This window comes from Centruroides sculpturatus, unplaced genomic scaffold (assembly GCF_000671375.1).
Source record: "Centruroides sculpturatus isolate CEXI.00-Female unplaced genomic scaffold, Cexi_2.0 scaffold2162, whole genome shotgun sequence".
Lineage (NCBI taxonomy): Eukaryota > Metazoa > Arthropoda > Arachnida > Scorpiones > Buthidae > Centruroides > Centruroides sculpturatus.
In genome coordinates this window covers 15,719-36,968 of record NW_019386282.1, presented here as the reverse complement: position 1 = coordinate 36,968, position 21,250 = coordinate 15,719, and the positions used below count along the sequence as shown (strand labels likewise).

The following is a 21,250-nucleotide window of genomic DNA, read 5'->3' as shown; positions in this document are numbered from 1 at the left end:
AGATTTACAACAATTACTTATTTAAATTATTCATAACATTACACAATCTTCATTGTGCAAACAAATACTGAAATTTACACAGAAAGGATAAAATATTGAATATTAAAAATTCAAATACTGATTGAACTAAAATCAACTACAAAATATTTATTTTTAATTAAAATTATATAATTATTAATGGTGGACAAACAACAGCTAATCAAAAATATAGATAGTTACTGAAATGGCAAATATATTCTTGAATAAGGCACTCTGGCTGCAGAGTCTCAATTTGCATTTTTTACTGAAATATTTCTAAATTTGAGGATCTCTGCAATAAAAAATTTAATGGCTGACATTAAGGAAATTACAAAATTATAAATGTAAGAAAATATCACAAAACAAAGATTATTCTTAATTACACAAAGAATTTACATCTATATATGTATATATGTACATTATATGAGAGTGCACTTTTTGAAGTGATGGCCAATATTAGAATAATAATCTTATATAATACTTTTGATAATGACTTAGCAATATAGATTTTCTTTATAACACTGATAAATTGGTATTTCCATCATATAAAGGAAGAATATATCATTTGAATATGACTTTAAATAAATTTACTACATTAAAAAAGATGATTAGTTGCTATCACCTATCTTTCCAAAATTAATTCTGATCATGTGTATCATTCTCTTGAAATGATTCTACATCTTTTTGTATAAATGTAACAGTGAGAAAATAACATTGGAGATCTTTCTTATAGCTTGATACCATTTTAAATATCACATAATATATTTAAATGCTAAGAATTTTAAAAAGTATTCTATAAAAATGTAAGTAAGGAAGATACTGTCTCTCTTTTATCTGAAATTTTTTCTCCTATTTCTGTTATTTTTGACATAACTGAGTCTGATTGAACTTGATTAAATGGCATTTCTTCTTCATTTCAAAAGCTTCAGAAACATAAAATTCATCTTGCTTAGCTAAAGGAGCTAAGAATACAATTTCTTTTTTATTAGAAATTTTCATGACTGAATGAGCACATAGTTTTCTTTCCTTGAGATATTGACACAGTTTTGGATACACTGTTGCAAATGCTACCATAACAGAGAGAGTTTCTTTGAATGGGAATGTAGTCATCACGACATGATCAACTGATGGAAATGAAGCAGTCTGAAATCCTTACCTAAGTAACTTATCTTTATATTTTTGATTAGCTGTTGTTTGTCCATTATTAATTATTGCACCAACCAAGTATGAAGAGTGGAGATGGAGGAAGTAGCAGAAACCCGGACTGGATCTGTAAGAGAAAATATTGTTTTGTACATTTTACAAGAATCATGCATATAAAACTAAAACAGAAATATATCAATTTACCTGTTGTGCTAACATTTATGTCTTACCAGGCATTCTGGGTGAAGGCCCTTTCCACACCGTGTGCAAGCTGTCCTTGATGTTCGCTTCTGTTGTGGAGTGCTGCACACGGCGCAGTGGTACCTTACCACACCTGGCAATTTCCTTAGACCCACCGGTCCTCGGGGGTCTGGAGGGGGTAGCACAACTTCCTTCTCCTTCTTCCTCCATTTCATCCACTCTTCTGCCAGGCTTCCTATTACCGCCTCGTTAAAATCAAGTCGAGGCATAATTCTGGCTTGGCCTTGGGATTGTGAATTCTCCTTGTAAAGAAGATAGGCGTTCAACAACATCCTGGCCATGATATTGAACGCTACCTTCTTCCAATACTTCACAGTTCTCCTTTCATCCAAATATGCATACATCATTTGATCTGATACGTCTACCCCACCCATAAATTTATTATATGAATGAACTATTTCTGGCTTGAATGTAGCTTTCCCATGTTTATCAATTTCGACATCGCGTGCCCGGGCATGGCTGGATAAAAGAATAACAGGATCTATTTTTGATTTCCTTTCCCGAAGGCCACATGCCAATATAGGACCAGATCTGCAATAAGAGATCTGTCCTACAGAGAATTTGCCTTTTAACTGAGGCGGTAATAGTTTCCTATTCCTCCGCACTGTTCCTGTGATATAAGTATTCAGAGAATACAGGCTGCGAATCAGGGGTACCGACATGAAATAATTATCAACGAAAACATGGTAGCCTTTATTGATATAGTTACCAATCCCCAGTAGCTTCATGACCACAGTATACGCCACACCAAACTTTGAAACGCTCTGCTTCTCCTCCTGGCACTTGGCCCCTCTGTAAGTGAAAAAGCCCAGGCAGTAATGTGAAACGGAGTCACAGAGCATCCAAAGCTTGATTCCCCATTTATGATGTTTTTTATTAGGCATATACTGTAGCATGCTGCTACGGTTCTTGGTACCTACCAATGTTTCATCAATAGATATTTCCTTGTGAGGTGTATAATGTTGTCGGAACACCCTATTCGCATGATCCTCTAAAGGTAGATACCTTGCTCGAGGATCTTAACCTGGTTCCCTTCTGCCAGGCAACTTATTGTTGTCAACAAGATGGAAGAATCGAAGCAAGTGACAAAAACGGTGCTTAGAAAACATTTGGCCATACCACGGAGTTACTGTACATCCGGTAGTGGCCCAGTATTTTGCAATACTACTTTTTTTTACTAATCCCATCGAAAAAACAACAGCTAAAAAACCCTTTATTTCATTAATCGTAATTTTTTTGAAATTCCAAAGATATTGGGGCACCTTCCCCCCCATGTCATTTATGACTTGCTTTGCATATCTGTTTGATTCTGCTGCCATAAGAGAAAGCAAAGACACAGTGAAGAATAAGTTGAAGTAATCAATTGGCTGAGAGTCAGCCGAAGGCATATTTTTGGGGCCAGGTAGTTCCAGGAAAGGGAAAGGATCAGAGAGAGGTTGTTCTGGTGGCAGAACCTCAAGATATTCCTCTTCCAACTCATCATCAGGATTAGGCGCGTCATTGGAATTAGGAATGCGTGGTGCGGTTGGTGGTGCACGTGGGCGTGCAGTCGGTGGTGCACGTGGGCGTGCAGTCGGTGGTGCACGTGGGCGTGCGGTCGGTGGTGCACGTGGGCGTGCGGTCGGTGGTGCACGTGGGCGTGCGGTCGGTGGTGCACGTGGGCGTGCGGTCGGTGGTGTTCCGGGTCGAGCAGGTACCACCGGTGCGGCAAAAGTTACTGGTGCTTTAAAAGTAACTGCAGCAGAAAAAGTCACCGGCTTGGTGAAGGTTACCTGCTCGACAAACGTTACTGGTGTACCAAAAGTTACTGGCTCATCAACAACAAAAGTCTCTTCATCATCAACAGCGTAACTGTCGGGCTCGTCAGCGGCGTAACTGTCGGGCTCGTCAGCGGCGTAACTGTCGGGCTCGTCAGCGGCGTAACTGTCGGGCTCGTCAACGGCGTAACTGTCGGGCTCGTCAACGGCGTAACTGTCGGGCTCGTCAACGGCGTAACTGTCGGGCTCGTCAACGGCGTAACTGTCGGGCTCGTCAACGGCGTAACTGTCGGGCTCGTCAACGGCGTAACTGTCGGGCTCGTCAACGGCGTAACTGTCGGGCTCGTCAACGGCGTAACTGTCGGGCTCGTCAACGGCGTAACTGTCGGGCTCGTCAACGGCGTAACTGTCGGGCTCGTCAACGGCGTAACTGTCGGGCTCGTCAACGGCGTAACTGTCGGGCTCGTCAACGGCGTAACTGTCGGGCTCGTCAACGGCGTAACTGTCGGGCTCGTCAACGGCGTAACTGTCGGGCTCGTCAACGGCGTAACTGTCGGGCTCGTCAACGGCGTAACTGTCGGGCTCGTCAACGGCGTAACTGTCGGGCTCGTCAACGGCGTAACTGTCGGGCTCGTCAACGGCGTAACTGTCGGGCTTGTCAACGGCGTAACTGTCGGGCTCGTCAATGGCGTAACTTTCCTTCTCCTCGGTGGTGAAATTTTCTGGATCGTCAAAAAAGGTTTCATCGCCAGAATATTCAGATTCGAGTTCAGAAATATCTATATCATTTAGATCACTCTCAGACTCATTAAAAAGTGAGTCATAAGATTGATCTAAATAATAAGACATTTCTGACTCCTTTACTTTTTTATTGTTTGATGAATCCATTGGAAATCTAATTTGGAATAAAAACTACATGTTACAATTGAAAATACAAGTAGAAAAGAAAAATTAAGAAAAATAAAACACTAATACTGTACTAATAAAAAAAAAAAGACTAGAATATTAAATATAATCATTTATATAAAGTTTATATTATTTCTATATTATCTTAACACATTGGAGATAATTTTCAAAAATTACATTGCATATTTCATCAAAACAATTTAATTATCAAATTGTTAAATTATAAGTTGTTTCAATACTGTTTATTGCATTTGGTCATGAATTTATGTTTGTAATATTAATACATAAAAATTTATAATACACAATCATCTACAAAATATGATAATATATATTACAGTACATGTATTAAATTTTATCTTTTCAATAAATACAAAGGCAAGATTCTAGAACAAATGTACCAGATTTTTGCCCCTCAAAAAGCTATATTAAATTTTTAAAAATTAAAATAACATTTTACTGTTTTTTTAGAAGTCTTTAAAACTAATTATTTTAAAACTTCTACAGACTTTTACAGGCAAAAGAATGGAATTGCAATGGGATCAATTATTATTCCAAAATAGGCAGAAATCTGCATGATTACGATAGATGAGAAAATATCACATTTTAGAGGTATTTGCTATTATGCGAGATATGTCGATGATGATATAATATATGGCTAACAAATAACAACAGCCAAAGAAGTTGAAGAATATGCAAATAATTTAAATAAAAACTTAAATTTACATAGAAAGATGAAAATAACCAAGAATTGAATTACCTCAACATTACAATTATTAACCCTCCTACCACAAGGCAGTGTCAGATCCAACACGTCTTGTTTCTTTTTGTTTGCACAGGAAATTACGCTAGTGATGGAGGGCTGTGACCATAAATTACCCTATCAGGCAGTAGTTCTCAAGACAGCAGCATGGAAAAATAAGTTGTCAACCTTTAATTTTTCTCATTATTTAGGTACTATTAGAGCGCACTCTGCTCCGGTGTCATATACAACACCCCCTTGTGATGTATGTTATATTTTTCATCATGTAGGAAAAGCCTAAAGAGCTATTTCTTGATTATCTACTGTTGTTTGGCAGATTACTATAGCAGAATATCAACAATTTACTAAGGACGAAGAAATTCGTCAAGAATTGTTACTGCAACAGGTCAAGAATTATTACAGTAAATTTCAATGGTCATAATAAGAATTCTTCAAAATTTCTGTATGATGAACTGAAGATGCTTGTTTCTTTCTGTCTGCAGAAAAATAAACATATCATCCATGCATTACACTGGTAAAATTGACCAAATCACCCAAAAACCTGTTATAGTCGAATTCTATAATGTGACTAAAGGGAATGTGGATGTTTTTGATAAGTTATGTCGTGCAAAATCTGGCCTATGCAATACTTCTATGGCATTTTAGATGCAGCAGCAGTAAATGTCTATGCAATCTACAAGCTAAATATGCCACAGAAACATAGAAGCAACACCTGTCGGGCTGACTTCTTGAAGAAACTTTCGTTTTCACTAGTTACACCACACATGAAGGAAAGGATGACATATCCCCACATTAGTAAAACATTGATAGAAGAAATGTACATCCTAGGAATAGAAATACTTGAAGATGCACCATCACTAAATCCATCCACATCAGCAAGGCCATAAAAATGTTCCTTTTGTGGATGAAAAAAAAATTAAAGAGGAAATCACCTATGCACCAAGTGCAAGAAAAGTATTTGTGGTGAACACAAGAAAGTGATTTCTCTGTCATGCATATGATTAAATAAATAAAAATAAAAACATTTGTTCTTAAAAAATAAAAACATTTGTTCTTAAAAAATAAAATATTTGTTCCTAATTTAAAAAACTGTAATTGTAATCTTGTAAATAAAAAAACTTTGTTCCTAATTAAACACAATTTTGTAAGTTTTATAATTTATTTTGTATACTAGTACTTTCTATGTATTAACAGGACTTAATTATACTGGGAAATTATGGATGCAGATGATATTTAGTCTTACAGTTCAAAAATAATGTTCTTTATTTAGTTCACCTGAACAGGTGAACTAAATAAAGAACATTATTTTTGATGCATCCTGGAACAACATACTTCAGTATAAAAAAACTTCTGTAAACTAATAATGTATCCATTGACATTCTTTTTGCACTTTGACGAGAATAAAAAAAACTAATGTTTTTGTTATCTTTAACCAAACCAAGTCAACCAAGTGTTTAAAACTAATCAGCAATCATTATCTTTGAAGAAATACCAGTTAAACATGGTAGACCTCCACTTAACGGGACTAAACTGGGAAGTAACAAGACTCAACCAAGCCCATCTAACTCCATGCTTATAACAGATTTTAACCTAATAGTGGATAAAGACATATAAAAACCATCCTTAGTGATCAACAATTCTCATGGACAATATCACAAAGTCTACAAAGTTTTCCATATGAGTCTAATGCATTCTATCTGATCTCTCTGACTAATTCAGGTGACTCACCTGTCACTTCAACAACAGATCTACGGTATAAAATCTCGGAACTGATAAATACTTCTAATGACAAGCAATCTTCCCAAATGACTTTTATAAAAGAAGACTTGGATGCTTTGATTAATGAACTTCACTATAACAATATATTTGTATAATTATGCTAAGTCAAAAAAATATCTCTAAATTAAAATTTCATAACTTTATCAATTGTTCACTAAACATGCATAATGCATCACAAGAAGAGATTCTAGACATCTAGACATAACTCAAATAACCAAATCAACCAATCCAGTCATAAGACTAACATTTAGTAATAAACAGGTTAATGACCAGGTTTTTAATGCCTTTATTTCAAAGAAATAACAGAATCTGTTGGAAAATTGGGAAAATATGTAGATCTCACCAGACCACTAAGGAATCATGAAAAATATGAAAACACTTCCAACCTATTATGACATAAGAAAACAAAACTGTCCAATAAAACTACGAAATGATATTTTACTAATAGGCCAAGGCAGAATAACATTCGGTATCAATAAAGGAAAGTTGGTTTATGTGGATACTTTTTTGCTTTTTGCCAATCTGGGGTGTTCACTATTTATACAAATTAGAAAGTTTTCATATCTACTTCCTCTATAAATTACTCCATTTGGTGAGAACAGAGTTCCCGGTTATGCTATACATCACGAAACTAATCACATCTGCTCTTTTCCCTTCTTCCTAAAATGAATTATTATATTTTACTAACGTTTAAAATTTAAAAGTGACAGCAACATTACCTTTCTACATCAAGAAATAATCAATTATTGTAAAAAACCAACAACAAAGTATTTTTTGCAAAATAAGTTAAATAATATATTAAACTCATTTGGAGTATCAGACCTTTCGTTTAAAGATAATATCCAAGACTGGAAATATAGTTATACTTTGTTACTGGAACCTGCAATTTCTCATTCTATAAATATAGACCAAGCCAACCTAATTTCTACTAATTACCATCCCTGGTATCTAAAAATACTAAAGGTCCCACCTTCTCAACCTTATATGAATAAACCAATAAATTTCAATGTGAGAAGACTAATAGCACAACGATGACTCAATAAATATTCTCTCTTCATTGGTAACATGTATTGATCTTTCATGCAACCAATGCCCATGGTGTAAAACGATGACTTCTTGATTCACTATTTACTACAGAATTGTCAAGGACTTGCAAATATACAAAACTCATTTAATATCACGCAAATACTCCAATGTAATCCATCTCATGATTTCAGAAATATCCTAAATAACTTCAACAAAAAAGACCTTTATAATCTATACAATTACTTCACCAAGAATTGTAAAAACACAGAAAATCTAAGATAACAAATTCAACATATATTAATGTTGTAAAATTTGACTATCTATGCACAGCTACTTTTATTAAAACTGTTTTTTTGTTTGTCAATAACAGGTTGACACAACTTTTTGCATAATAATTGTATAAATTTGCTAACCTGTTAGCTGTTCCAATATTTTGTAAACTTCTAACTAAATCATGTGCAACCCCCTGCAACAGGGATAATTTCCTTTTTTGCAAATAAAAATTGATTGATTATATTATAATGTATCCACCAATGAGGCCAGAGAATGGCAAAATGCATTTGTATAAAAAGGAAAATAAATGATTAAGTATCTGTTGTTTGGTTTATTTTGCCTTAGAAATCTCTTGAAATCAGACAGAACAAGTTTTATACTACTTGCTTATTTTCTAAAGATATTTTATTTTTAGATTTATATTTTTTAAGGAAGTTATTTAATTTAAAGTTTCTATTAATTTATCATTTTGTATTTAATCTCATTATATAAATATTGTATGAAATTCAAACATATAATTTAACGACTGTATAATTTTTACAATATTATTTTATATAGTATTGAAAATTAATAAAAAATACTTTTTATATAAGTTTTAATTTTAATAATTTATAATTACTATTAGAATTTCATTCAAAACTTTTATTTTAAAAATAATCTTAAACAAATATATATTTTAAAACATTACTTAATATTATAAAAGATTAAAGATAAGAATTAAATAACATATTACTGGCTAAATTACTTTATGATTTAACGCAAATCATTCAATTAACAAAAGATACAAGAAAAAATCATAGTAGGTAAGTTTTAATCATATTCAGTATATTTCTTCTTAAAAAACAAATATTAAAATTTTTAGCTTATTAAATATACTCTTATTATTTGAATTTTAGTTGAAAAATATAAAAATGAAATAAAATTTATATTATATAATAAATATAGATTTTAAAGATTATAATTATAATTATAATTATAAAATAGTTAAAATTTAAAATTTGTTAACAATTTATGATAATCGGTTAAGAGAGAAAATAAAAATTTACCTGATTATTATAATCTAAGGGTTTATGATGATGATAATCTAAGTTTATGATTATGATTTAGGTGTAGCTCCAATCTGAAATGAACAATGAAAATCAATTAATTATAAATAGCAGTACAGCAAGAGAAGACTGAATTAGGTTATACACTTATATAAATTCTATGTTACTAGCCCACACTATAATTTTAAATTTAATATTGTCATTCTGTTTTTTTTATCATTAGCAATTGTAAAATTATTAATTTGCTTTTCTCTTTGCAGTCAATTATAATGTGTTCATGGAATTAACTTTGTGAGCCTGTATTTTAGGCCACACTTTTCTTTCAGCTTTAGGTGTTATAGGTAAATATACCATACAGTATATTTACCTGTATTTTTTTTTGTAAGAAAAAAATACATTATATACAGTATATATATATATAATGTATTTTTTCTTACAAAAAGATAATATAATTTATAAAAGATAATTTATTTCCATAAGAAAATCTAGTCGACTACCTGGATTATGTAAAAAAAAAGTTTTCTGCTCTAAGATTATCAGCACAAAACCTTTCTCACTGTTGACACCTTCTTTTTGTTAAGGTAGGAAAATCATTCATTTTAAATAAATCAAAATACTATTATATTCAAGATTTTGATAATTTTATTTTCTCAGCAGGCGTTATGAAGAAAGTACTAAGTTTAAGTGGTTATATTATTATTTTTATCAAATATGGAGGTAAGTTTTGTCATACTTCTCTCTATAAATATTATGGAAAATATTATGAATAAAATATTATTAGAATATGAATATTATAAGCTGTATTTCAAACTGTGATTTTTTTGTATATACAGGATTCCTACTGAAAGTTTTGTTTTGAATTCCATGACTTTCCCTGACCAGCTTTGTCCAAATTCTCTGACCTTCACATTTCTTACAGTATGGAATATTGACATTTACTGTAAACATTGAGTACACACCTATCCCTCTTTTTGCACAGTTAATACATTCCAAAGACTGTGCCAAAATGAACAGTACATACATCCTGTAGAAAAATGTTTGATAGGATCTACAACTTCAATGTAATGAAAAAATTTTATTAGACCAAGAATAGAATTAAATTACAATTAAATTTTATAATTATTATTTTTCATACAATTCATATTTGCTCTCTTCCAAACAGTATTTACTTATTTATTCCTCAAATAAAACTTTTGAAATTTTAAAACATATTTGGATTTGAAGAATGTTTTGGGTAACTTAGAATTTAATATTGCTATAACATTTTCTAGTTTTTTAATAAAATTTAAAATAAAAATAAAATCTTGATTTTAAAAAAATGGAACTACAAATACATAATCGGAAACTACAAATAGATAATTTAAAGCTTCAAAAACAATTGATACAATTTAAAATGGATACTCTGACCAACAATTACTATCATAATAATATAATGATATATAATTATCCTAAATCTAAAAATATTTCCAAAGTAGAAATCCAGAAATTTATTAATTCTTCTCTAAACTTAAAAAAACACATCTCAAGATGATCTTAGAAATCACCCAAATAAATAATCTAATGACTGGATTAGTTGATTTATCTTTAATTAATAAACCGATTCTAGATCAGATGTTTAATACTTTTATATCAAAGAAACAACAAAAACAATTGGAGAACTGGGAAAATCTTCAAATAGCACCAGATCTTACAAATGATTCATGGAAACAAAGAAAACATTTTACCAATTTACTATGGTCTAAGAAAACAAAACCTCCAGTTAAATTACAAAATGACATTCTACTAATAGATCAAAATAGAATAACATTTAGTCTTGACTTGTAAAAAGGTGTCCACATAAACCAATTTTTCTCTTTTACTATATTACCAGAATAACAAGTTGATTAGTATTATAAAGTAAAACTCTCTTAATAAGAGACAACAAAAATAAATATGCTTCCAATTAGAAAATAAATATGCTACTTCAATCATTAACTGGAATAGGTAAGGTCTAAAGAACAAAATGCCATCACTAAACTTCTTTCAATTAAATTATGATCCAGATATAATTGGAATAACAGAAACCTGCATTACACAAGAATCATTTTATAACTCAAAGTTCTTTAATAATTATATTAGAGTAGCAGTGCCAGCACAGAAACCTTCTGGTCCTGGATGTCCAAGTGGTGGATTATGTATTATGATAAAAAAACACTTTTGCGAAATACATGTCATGAAATTCAATAATTATATCTTAATCCTAATTTTAATGAATAAACTGTTATTAAGAAACAAAGATTATAAGCAAATAATATTAATCAATATATATATTTCACCTAACAGCCTGACAAAATTAAATGAAATATTTAAACTAATAGATCTTTGGCAACATATTACGCCAAATATACTCCTATTAGTAGACTTTAATGCATGTATTGCTGAACTAACTGATTCACACTATAAAGGTCCTAACCACTTAATCCAAGACATAAGACGATCCAAAGATAAAACTATCTAATAAAATTAATCAAAGAAAATAAATTATATATCTTAAATGGATGATTCCATTCTGACTATCCCACAGAATTCATTTGTGTTGAACACAATGGAAGTTCAACTATAGATTGAATCTCTACAAATATAAAAAGTCTAAGCAAACTTATAATAACCTAATTAAAGCTAAAAAGAAAAAAAGATCTCCTAAATCTAGAATCAATACTTATAAAAAACAGTTATGATAGTAAATTATTTTGGACATTAATAAAAAATTTCGATTTAAAATGGAAACTGATGACAATAACCAAACAATCAACTTTGAATCATGGATAAAATTTATCATCGTTTTCCTATTATTCATGATATACCTACTTTAATATCTACTTATGATTCCAATAATGAATGCTTTAATGCTAAATTTACAATTAATGAACTTGAAGATATTATTAATAAAACTCTCAATAATACAGCTCCAGGAAGTGATTTCATTCCAATTAAATTTTTGTAAACACTACCAAATCAAGCAAGAGAAAAATTATTACAACTTTTCAATACTATGTATAAACCAATTATCCAGAATCCTGGAATTCTGTAATCCTTACTATGATATACAAAAAAGATGATAAAACCTACCATATATACTTCTTTCGTCATTTTCATCTGGAAAGAACTGTCCCTGGATATGCAATTCGACATGAGACTAACCAAATATGTTCTTATCCTCTTTTCTTAAAACGAATTATTAGATTCCATTATCGATTAAAATTTAAAAGCGACAGTAATATCTCATTTTTACATCATAAACTTATTAAACATAGTAAAAATTCAACTACTTCATGTCTCTGGCAAACTAAATTAAATCACATTCTAAATACTTTTGGAGTATCTACTGTATTGTCTGAAGATAATATCATGGATTTGAAATATGGATATACTTTATTGATGGAATCAGCAATTTTCCGGTCTATAAACTCTGATCAAATTAGCTTGAATCTCAGCTTCTATCACCCTTTGCATCAAGAAATATTTAATATACCCTCTTCACAACCATATATGATGAAACCGACCAACCTCAAGGTAAAATGATTGATAGCTCAACTACATCTAAATAAATACTCTCTTTATATTCTAGAAATTCTAGAAATGCTACAATTAGAGACTTTTTTGGACTGACAGGAGAATCAGTGTCACAAAATTGTGACGAGTCAAAATAAATATTCAAAAATACTCTCTTTTTATTAATCATATCTATATTGACCCATCAAGTAATAACTGTTTATGGTGCAAATCTAATGAATTTTCAATGAAACATCTACTTTTAAATTCTCAAAGTCTCTCACAAATACGTGATTCCCTCAATATCACTCAAATTATACAAGGCAAACCAACACAAAATTATAGAAATAACCTAAGTAATATAGACAAAATAGACCTATATAAAATATACAATTACTTTAACAAGANTATAAAGTTTATATTATTTCTATATTATCTTAACACATTGGAGATAATTTTCAAAAATTACATTGCATATTTCATCAAAACAATTTAATTATCAAATTGTTAAATTATAAGTTGTTTCAATACTGTTTATTGCATTTGGTCATGAATTTATGTTTGTAATATTAATACATAAAAATTTATAATACACAATCATCTACAAAATATGATAATATATATTACAGTACATGTATTAAATTTTATCTTTTCAATAAATACAAAGGCAAGATTCTAGAACAAATGTACCAGATTTTTGCCCCTCAAAAAGCTATATTAAATGTAAAAAAATTAAAATAACATTTTTACTGTTTTTTAGAAGTCTTTAAAACTAATTATTTTAAAACTTCTACAGACTTTTACAGGCAAAAGAATGGAATTGCAATGGGATCAATTATTATTCCAAAATAGGCAGAAATCTGCATGATTACGATAGATGAGAAAATATCACATTTTAGAGGTATTTGCTATTATGCGAGATATGTCGATGATGATATAATATATGGCTAACAAATAACAACAGCCAAAGAAGTTGAAGAATATGCAAATAATTTAAATAAAAACTTAAATTTACATAGAAAGATGAAAATAACCAAGAATTGAATTACCTCAACATTACAATTATTAACCCTCCTACCACAAGGCAGTGTCAGATCCAACACGTCTTGTTTCTTTTTGTTTGCACAGGAAATTACGCTAGTGATGGAGGGCTGTGACCATAAATTACCCTATCAGGCAGTAGTTCTCAAGACAGCAGCATGGAAAAATAAGTTGTCAACCTTTAATTTTTCTCATTATTTAGGTACTATTAGAGCGCACTCTGCTCCGGTGTCATATACAACACCCCCTTGTGATGTATGTTATATTTTTCATCATGTAGGAAAAGCCTAAAGAGCTATTTCTTGATTATCTACTGTTGTTTGGCAGATTACTATAGCAGAATATCAACAATTTACTAAGGACGAAGAAATTCGTCAAGAATTGTTACTGCAACAGGTCAAGAATTATTACAGTAAATTTCAATGGTCATAATAAGAATTCTTCAAAATTTCTGTATGATGAACTGAAGATGCTTGTTTCTTTCTGTCTGCAGAAAAATAAACATATCATCCATGCATTACACTGGTAAAATTGACCAAATCACCCAAAAACCTGTTATAGTCGAATTCTATAATGTGACTAAAGGGAATGTGGATGTTTTTGATAAGTTATGTCGTGCAAAATCTGGCCTATGCAATACTTCTATGGCATTTTAGATGCAGCAGCAGTAAATGTCTATGCAATCTACAAGCTAAATATGCCACAGAAACATAGAAGCAACACCTGTCGGGCTGACTTCTTGAAGAAACTTTCGTTTTCACTAGTTACACCACACATGAAGGAAAGGATGACATATCCCCACATTAGTAAAACATTGATAGAAGAAATGTACATCCTAGGAATAGAAATACTTGAAGATGCACCATCACTAAATCCATCCACATCAGCAAGGCCATAAAAATGTTCCTTTTGTGGATGAAAAAAAAATTAAAGAGGAAATCACCTATGCACCAAGTGCAAGAAAAGTATTTGTGGTGAACACAAGAAAGTGATTTCTCTGTCATGCATATGATTAAATAAATAAAAATAAAAACATTTGTTCTTAAAAAATAAAAACATTTGTTCTTAAAAAATAAAATATTTGTTCCTAATTTAAAAAACTGTAATTGTAATCTTGTAAATAAAAAAACTTTGTTCCTAATTAAACACAATTTTGTAAGTTTTATAATTTATTTTGTATACTAGTACTTTCTATGTATTAACAGGACTTAATTATACTGGGAAATTATGGATGCAGATGATATTTAGTCTTACAGTTCAAAAATAATGTTCTTTATTTAGTTCACCTGAACAGGTGAACTAAATAAAGAACATTATTTTTGATGCATCCTGGAACAACATACTTCAGTATAAAAAAACTTCTGTAAACTAATAATGTATCCATTGACATTCTTTTTGCACTTTGACGAGAATAAAAAAAACTAATGTTTTTGTTATCTTTAACCAAACCAAGTCAACCAAGTGTTTAAAACTAATCAGCAATCATTATCTTTGAAGAAATACCAGTTAAACATGGTAGACCTCCACTTAACGGGACTAAACTGGGAAGTAACAAGACTCAACCAAGCCCATCTAACTCCATGCTTATAACAGATTTTAACCTAATAGTGGATAAAGACGTATAAAAACCATCCTTAGTGATCAACAATTCTCATGGACAATATCACAAAGTCTACAAAGTTTTCCATATGAGTCTAATGCATTCTATCTGATCTCTCTGACTAATTCAGGTGACTCACCTGTCACTTCAACAACAGATCTACGGTATAAAATCTCGGAACTGATAAATACTTCTAATGACAAGCAATCTTCCCAAATGACTTTTATAAAAGAAGACTTGGATGCTTTGATTAATGAACTTCACTATAACAATATATTTGTATAATTATGCTAAGTCAAAAAAATATCTCTAAATTAAAATTTCATAACTTTATCAATTGTTCACTAAACATGCATAATGCATCACAAGAAGAGATTCTAGACATCTAGACATAACTCAAATAACCAAATCAACCAATCCAGTCATAAGACTAACATTTAGTAATAAACAGGTTAATGACCAGGTTTTTAATGCCTTTATTTCAAAGAAATAACAGAATCTGTTGGAAAATTGGGAAAATATGTAGATCTCACCAGACCACTAAGGAATCATGAAAAATATGAAAACACTTCCAACCTATTATGACATAAGAAAACAAAACTGTCCAATAAAACTACGAAATGATATTTTACTAATAGGCCAAGGCAGAATAACATTCGGTATCAATAAAGGAAAGTTGGTTTATGTGGATACTTTTTTGCTTTTTGCCAATCTGGGGTGTTCACTATTTATACAAATTAGAAAGTTTTCATATCTACTTCCTCTATAAATTACTCCATTTGGTGAGAACAGAGTTCCCGGTTATGCTATACATCACGAAACTAATCACATCTGCTCTTTTCCCTTCTTCCTAAAATGAATTATTATATTTTACTAACGTTTAAAATTTAAAAGTGACAGCAACATTACCTTTCTACATCAAGAAATAATCAATTATTGTAAAAAACCAACAACAAAGTATTTTTTGCAAAATAAGTTAAATAATATATTAAACTCATTTGGAGTATCAGACCTTTCGTTTAAAGATAATATCCAAGACTGGAAATATAGTTATACTTTGTTACTGGAACCTGCAATTTCTCATTCTATAAATATAGACCAAGCCAACCTAATTTCTACTAATTACCATCCCTGGTATCTAAAAATACTAAAGGTCCCACCTTCTCAACCTTATATGAATAAACCAATAAATTTCAATGTGAGAAGACTAATAGCACAACGATGACTCAATAAATATTCTCTCTTCATTGGTAACATGTATTGATCTTTCATGCAACCAATGCCCATGGTGTAAAACGATGACTTCTTGATTCACTATTTACTACAGAATTGTCAAGGACTTGCAAATATACAAAACTCATTTAATATCACGCAAATACTCCAATGTAATCCATCTCATGATTTCAGAAATATCCTAAATAACTTCAACAAAAAAGACCTTTATAATCTATACAATTACTTCACCAAGAATTGTAAAAACACAGAAAATCTAAGATAACAAATTCAACATATATTAATGTTGTAAAATTTGACTATCTATGCACAGCTACTTTTATTAAAACTGTTTTTTTGTTTGTCAATAACAGGTTGACACAACTTTTTGCATAATAATTGTATAAATTTGCTAACCTGTTAGCTGTTCCAATATTTTGTAAACTTCTAACTAAATCATGTGCAACCCCCTGCAACAGGGATAATTTCCTTTTTTGCAAATAAAAATTGATTGATTATATTATAATGTATCCACCAATGAGGCCAGAGAATGGCAAAATGCATTTGTATAAAAAGGAAAATAAATGATTAAGTATCTGTTGTTTGGTTTATTTTGCCTTAGAAATCTCTTGAAATCAGACAGAACAAGTTTTATACTACTTGCTTATTTTCTAAAGATATTTTATTTTTAGATTTATATTTTTTAAGGAAGTGTATTTAATTTAAAGTTTCTATTAATTTATCATTTTGTATTTAATCTCATTATATAAATATTGTATGAAATTCAAACATATAATTTAACGACTATAATTTTTACAATATTATTTTATATAGTATTGAAAATTAATAAAAAATACTTTTTATATAAGTTTTAATTTTAATAATTTATAATTACTATTAGAATTTCATTCAAAACTTTTATTTTAAAAATAATCTTAAACAAATATATATTTTAAAACATTACTTAATATTATAAAAGATTAAAGATAAGAATTAAATAACATATTACTGGCTAAATTACTTTATGATTTAACGCAAATCATTCAATTAACAAAAGATACAAGAAAAAATCATAGTAGGTAAGTTTTAATCATATTCAGTATATTTCTTCTTAAAAAACAAATATTAAAATTTTTAGCTTATTAAATATACTCTTATTATTTGAATTTTAGTTGAAAAATATAAAAATGAAATAAAATTTATATTATATAATAAATATAGATTTTAAAGATTATAATTATAATTATAATTATAAAATAGTTAAAATTTAAAATTTGTTAACAATTTATGATAATCGGTTAAGAGAGAAAATAAAAATTTACCTGATTATTATAATCTAAGGGTTTATGATGATGATAATCTAAGTTTATGATTATGATTTAGGTGTAGCTCCAATCTGAAATGAACAATGAAAATCAATTAATTATAAATAGCAGTACAGCAAGAGAAGACTGAATTAGGTTATACACTTATATAAATTCTATGTTACTAGCCCACACTATAATTTTAAATTTAATATTGTCATTCTGTTTTTTTTATCATTAGCAATTGTAAAATTATTAATTTGCTTTTCTCTTTGCAGTCAATTATAATGTGTTCATGGAATTAACTTTGTGAGCCTGTATTTTAGGCCACACTTTTCTTTCAGCTTTAGGTGTTATAGGTAAATATACCATACAGTATATTTACCTGTATTTTTTTTTGTAAGAAAAAAATACATTATATACAGTATATATATATATAATGTATTTTTTCTTACAAAAAGATAATATAATTTATAAAAGATAATTTATTTCCATAAGAAAATCTAGTCGACTACCTGGATTATGTAAAAAAAAAGTTTTCTGCTCTAAGATTATCAGCACAAAACCTTTCTCACTGTTGACACCTTCTTTTTGTTAAGGTAGGAAAATCATTCATTTTAAATAAATCAAAATACTATTATATTCAAGATTTTGATAATTTTATTTTCTCAGCAGGCGTTATGAAGAAAGTACTAAGTTTAAGTGGTTATATTATTATTTTTATCAAATATGGAGGTAAGTTTTGTCATACTTCTCTCTATAAATATTATGGAAAATATTATGAATAAAATATTATTAGAATATGAATATTATAAGCTGTATTTCAAACTGTGATTTTTTTGTATATACAGGAATCCTACTGAAAGTTTTGTTTTGAATTCCATGACTTTCCCTGACCAACTTTGTCCAAATTCTCTGACCTTCACATTTCTTACAGTATGGAATATTGACATTTACTGTAAACATTGAGTACACACCTATCCCTCTTTTTGCACAGTTAATACATTCCAAAGACTGTGCCAAAATGAACAGTACATACATCCTGTAGAAAAATGTTTGATAGGATCTACAACTTCAATGTAATGAAAAAATTTTATTAGACCAAGAATAGAATTAAATTACAATTAAATTTTATAATTATTATTTTTCATACAATTCATATTTGCTCTCTTCCAAACAGTATTTACTTATTTATTCCTCAAATAAAACTTTTGAAATTTTAAAACATATTTGGATTTGAAGAATGTTTTGGGTAACTTAGAATTTAATATTGCTATAACATTTTCTAGTTTTTTAATAAAATTTAAAATAAAAATAAAATCTTGATTTTAAAAAAATGGAACTACAAATACATAATCGGAAACTACAAATAGATAATTTAAAGCTTCAAAAACAATTGATACAATTTAAAATGGATACTCTGACCAACAATTACTATCATAATAATATAATGATATATAATTATCCTAAATCTAAAAATATTTCCAAAGTAGAAATCCAGAAATTTATTAATTCTTCTCTAAACTTAAAAAAACACATCTCAAGATGATCTTAGAAATCACCCAAATAAATAATCTAATGACTGGATTAGTTGATTTATCTTTAATTAATAAACCGATTCTAGATCAGATGTTTAATACTTTTATATCAAAGAAACAACAAAAACAATTGGAGAACTGGGAAAATCTTCAAATAGCACCAGATCTTACAAATGATTCATGGAAACAAAGAAAACATTTTACCAATTTACTATGGTCTAAGAAAACAAAACCTCCAGTTAAATTACAAAATGACATTCTACTAATAGATCAAAATAGAATAACATTTAGTCTTGACTTGTAAAAAGGTGTCCACATAAACCAATTTTTCTCTTTTACTATATTACCAGAATAACAAGTTGATTAGTATTATAAAGTAAAACTCTCTTAATAAGAGACAACAAAAATAAATATGCTTCCAATTAGAAAATAAATATGCTACTTCGATCATTAACTGGAATAGGCAAGGTCTAAAGAACAAAATGCCATCACTAAACTTCTTTCAATTAAATTATGATTCTGATATAATTGGAATAACAGAAACCTGCATTACACAAGAATCATTTTATAAGTCAAAGTTCTTTAATAATTATATTAGAGTAGCAGTGCCAGCACAGAAACCTTCCAGTACTGGATGTCCAAGTGGTGGAAACACTTGTGAAATACATGTCATGAAATCAATATGTATATTCCATAATAATAATTGATTAATAATATTATACATATTGATTAATAATATTAATCAATATGTATATTCCACCTAACAGCCTGACAAAATTGAATGAAATATTTAAACTAATAGATCTTTGGCAACATATTACGCCAAATATACTCCTATTAGTAGACTTTAATGCATGTATTGCTGAACCAACTGATTCACACTATAAAGGTCCTAACCACTTAATCCAAGACATAAGACGATCCAAAGATAAAACTATCTAATAAAATTAATCAAAGAAAATAAATTATATATCTTAAATGGATGACTCCATTCTGACTATCCCACAGAATTCATTTGTGTTGAACACAATGGAAGTTCAACTATAGATTGAATCTCTACAAATATAAAAAGTCTAAGCAAACTTATAATAACCTAATTAAAGCTAAAAAGAAAAAAAGATCTCCTAAATCTAGAATCAATACTTATAAAAAACAGTTATGATAGTAAATTATTTTGGACATTAATAAAAAATTTCGATTTAAAATGGAAACTGATGACAATAACCAAACAATCAACTTTGAATCATGGATAAAATTTACCATCATTTTCCTATTATTCATGATTTACCTACTTTAATATCTACTTATGATTCCAATAACTCTGATCAAATTAGCTTGAATCACAGCTTTTATCACCCTTTGCATCAAGAAATATTTAATATACCCTCTTCACAACCATATATGATGAAACTGACCAACCTCAAGGTAAAATGATTGATAGCACAACTACATCTAAATAAATACTCTATATTAATCATATCTATATTGACCCATCAAGTAATAACTGTTTATGGTGCAAATCTAATGAATTTTCAATGAAACATCTACTTTTAAATTCTCAGTCTCTCACAAATATGTGATTCTTTCAATATCACTCAAATTATACAAGGCAAACCAACACAAAATTATAGAAATAACCTAAGTAATATAGACAAAATAGACCTATATAAAATATACAATTACTTTAACAAGATGATAAAAATGCTAGATAATTAGACTTGTCAAATTAATTTATAAAATAATGTTCAGTATACATACAGTACTGTTGCATAATTATTATTGTTAATGTAAAAAGTGAAATGTAATTTAACTCATTACTGTAAATTATATCACAATAAAATTAATATGTAAATTATTGTAAAACAACTATTATTACTATTATTCTGTTAATTATTTTAATAATATGTATCCTACTAAATTAAATGTATTTGCCTGCAACAGAGAAAATTTCCTTATGCAAAATAAAGTTTTGATTGATTGATATATTTTTGAATTTCAATTAATTTAAGAATGTATAACTAAATGTGTTTCATAATGTTATTAAATTATAACCAA

General features: G+C 29.3%; 1 protein-coding gene, 2 long non-coding RNA genes and 1 pseudogene across 3 annotated transcripts; 2 read left to right on the top strand and 2 right to left on the bottom strand.

Annotated features, from left to right (window-relative positions):
• Positions 1–442: 442 nt before the first annotated feature.
• Positions 443–2,823, bottom strand: LOC111614393 (annotated as a pseudogene).
• Positions 2,824–2,847: 24 nt separating this feature from the next.
• LOC111614392 (proteoglycan 4-like) lies at positions 2,848–4,028 on the bottom strand. Its single transcript, XM_023355763.1, has 2 exons — positions 2,899–4,028; positions 2,848–2,863 (listed from the first exon to the last, which is right to left on the bottom strand). Exons 1-2 carry the CDS (start codon positions 4,026–4,028, stop codon positions 2,848–2,850), a joined length of 1,146 nt encoding a protein of 381 aa, XP_023211531.1.
• Positions 4,029–8,958: 4,930 nt separating this feature from the next.
• On the top strand, positions 8,959–9,687 carry LOC111614395. The gene is made up of 4 exons (XR_002754921.1): positions 8,959–9,107; positions 9,230–9,310; positions 9,450–9,550; positions 9,627–9,687. It is a non-coding gene; the product is annotated as an uncharacterized LOC111614395 (long non-coding RNA).
• Positions 9,688–17,664: 7,977 nt separating this feature from the next.
• Positions 17,665–18,872, top strand: LOC111614396. The gene is made up of 5 exons (XR_002754922.1): positions 17,665–17,813; positions 17,936–18,016; positions 18,156–18,256; positions 18,333–18,392; positions 18,509–18,872. It is a non-coding gene; the product is annotated as an uncharacterized LOC111614396 (long non-coding RNA).
• The last annotated feature ends 2,378 nt before the right edge of the window (positions 18,873–21,250 follow it).

Coding starts and splice junctions, on each gene's coding strand:
- LOC111614392 (XM_023355763.1), bottom strand. CDS start 4,028: ATGTCTTATTATTTAGATCAATCTTATGACTCACTTTTTAATGAGTCT.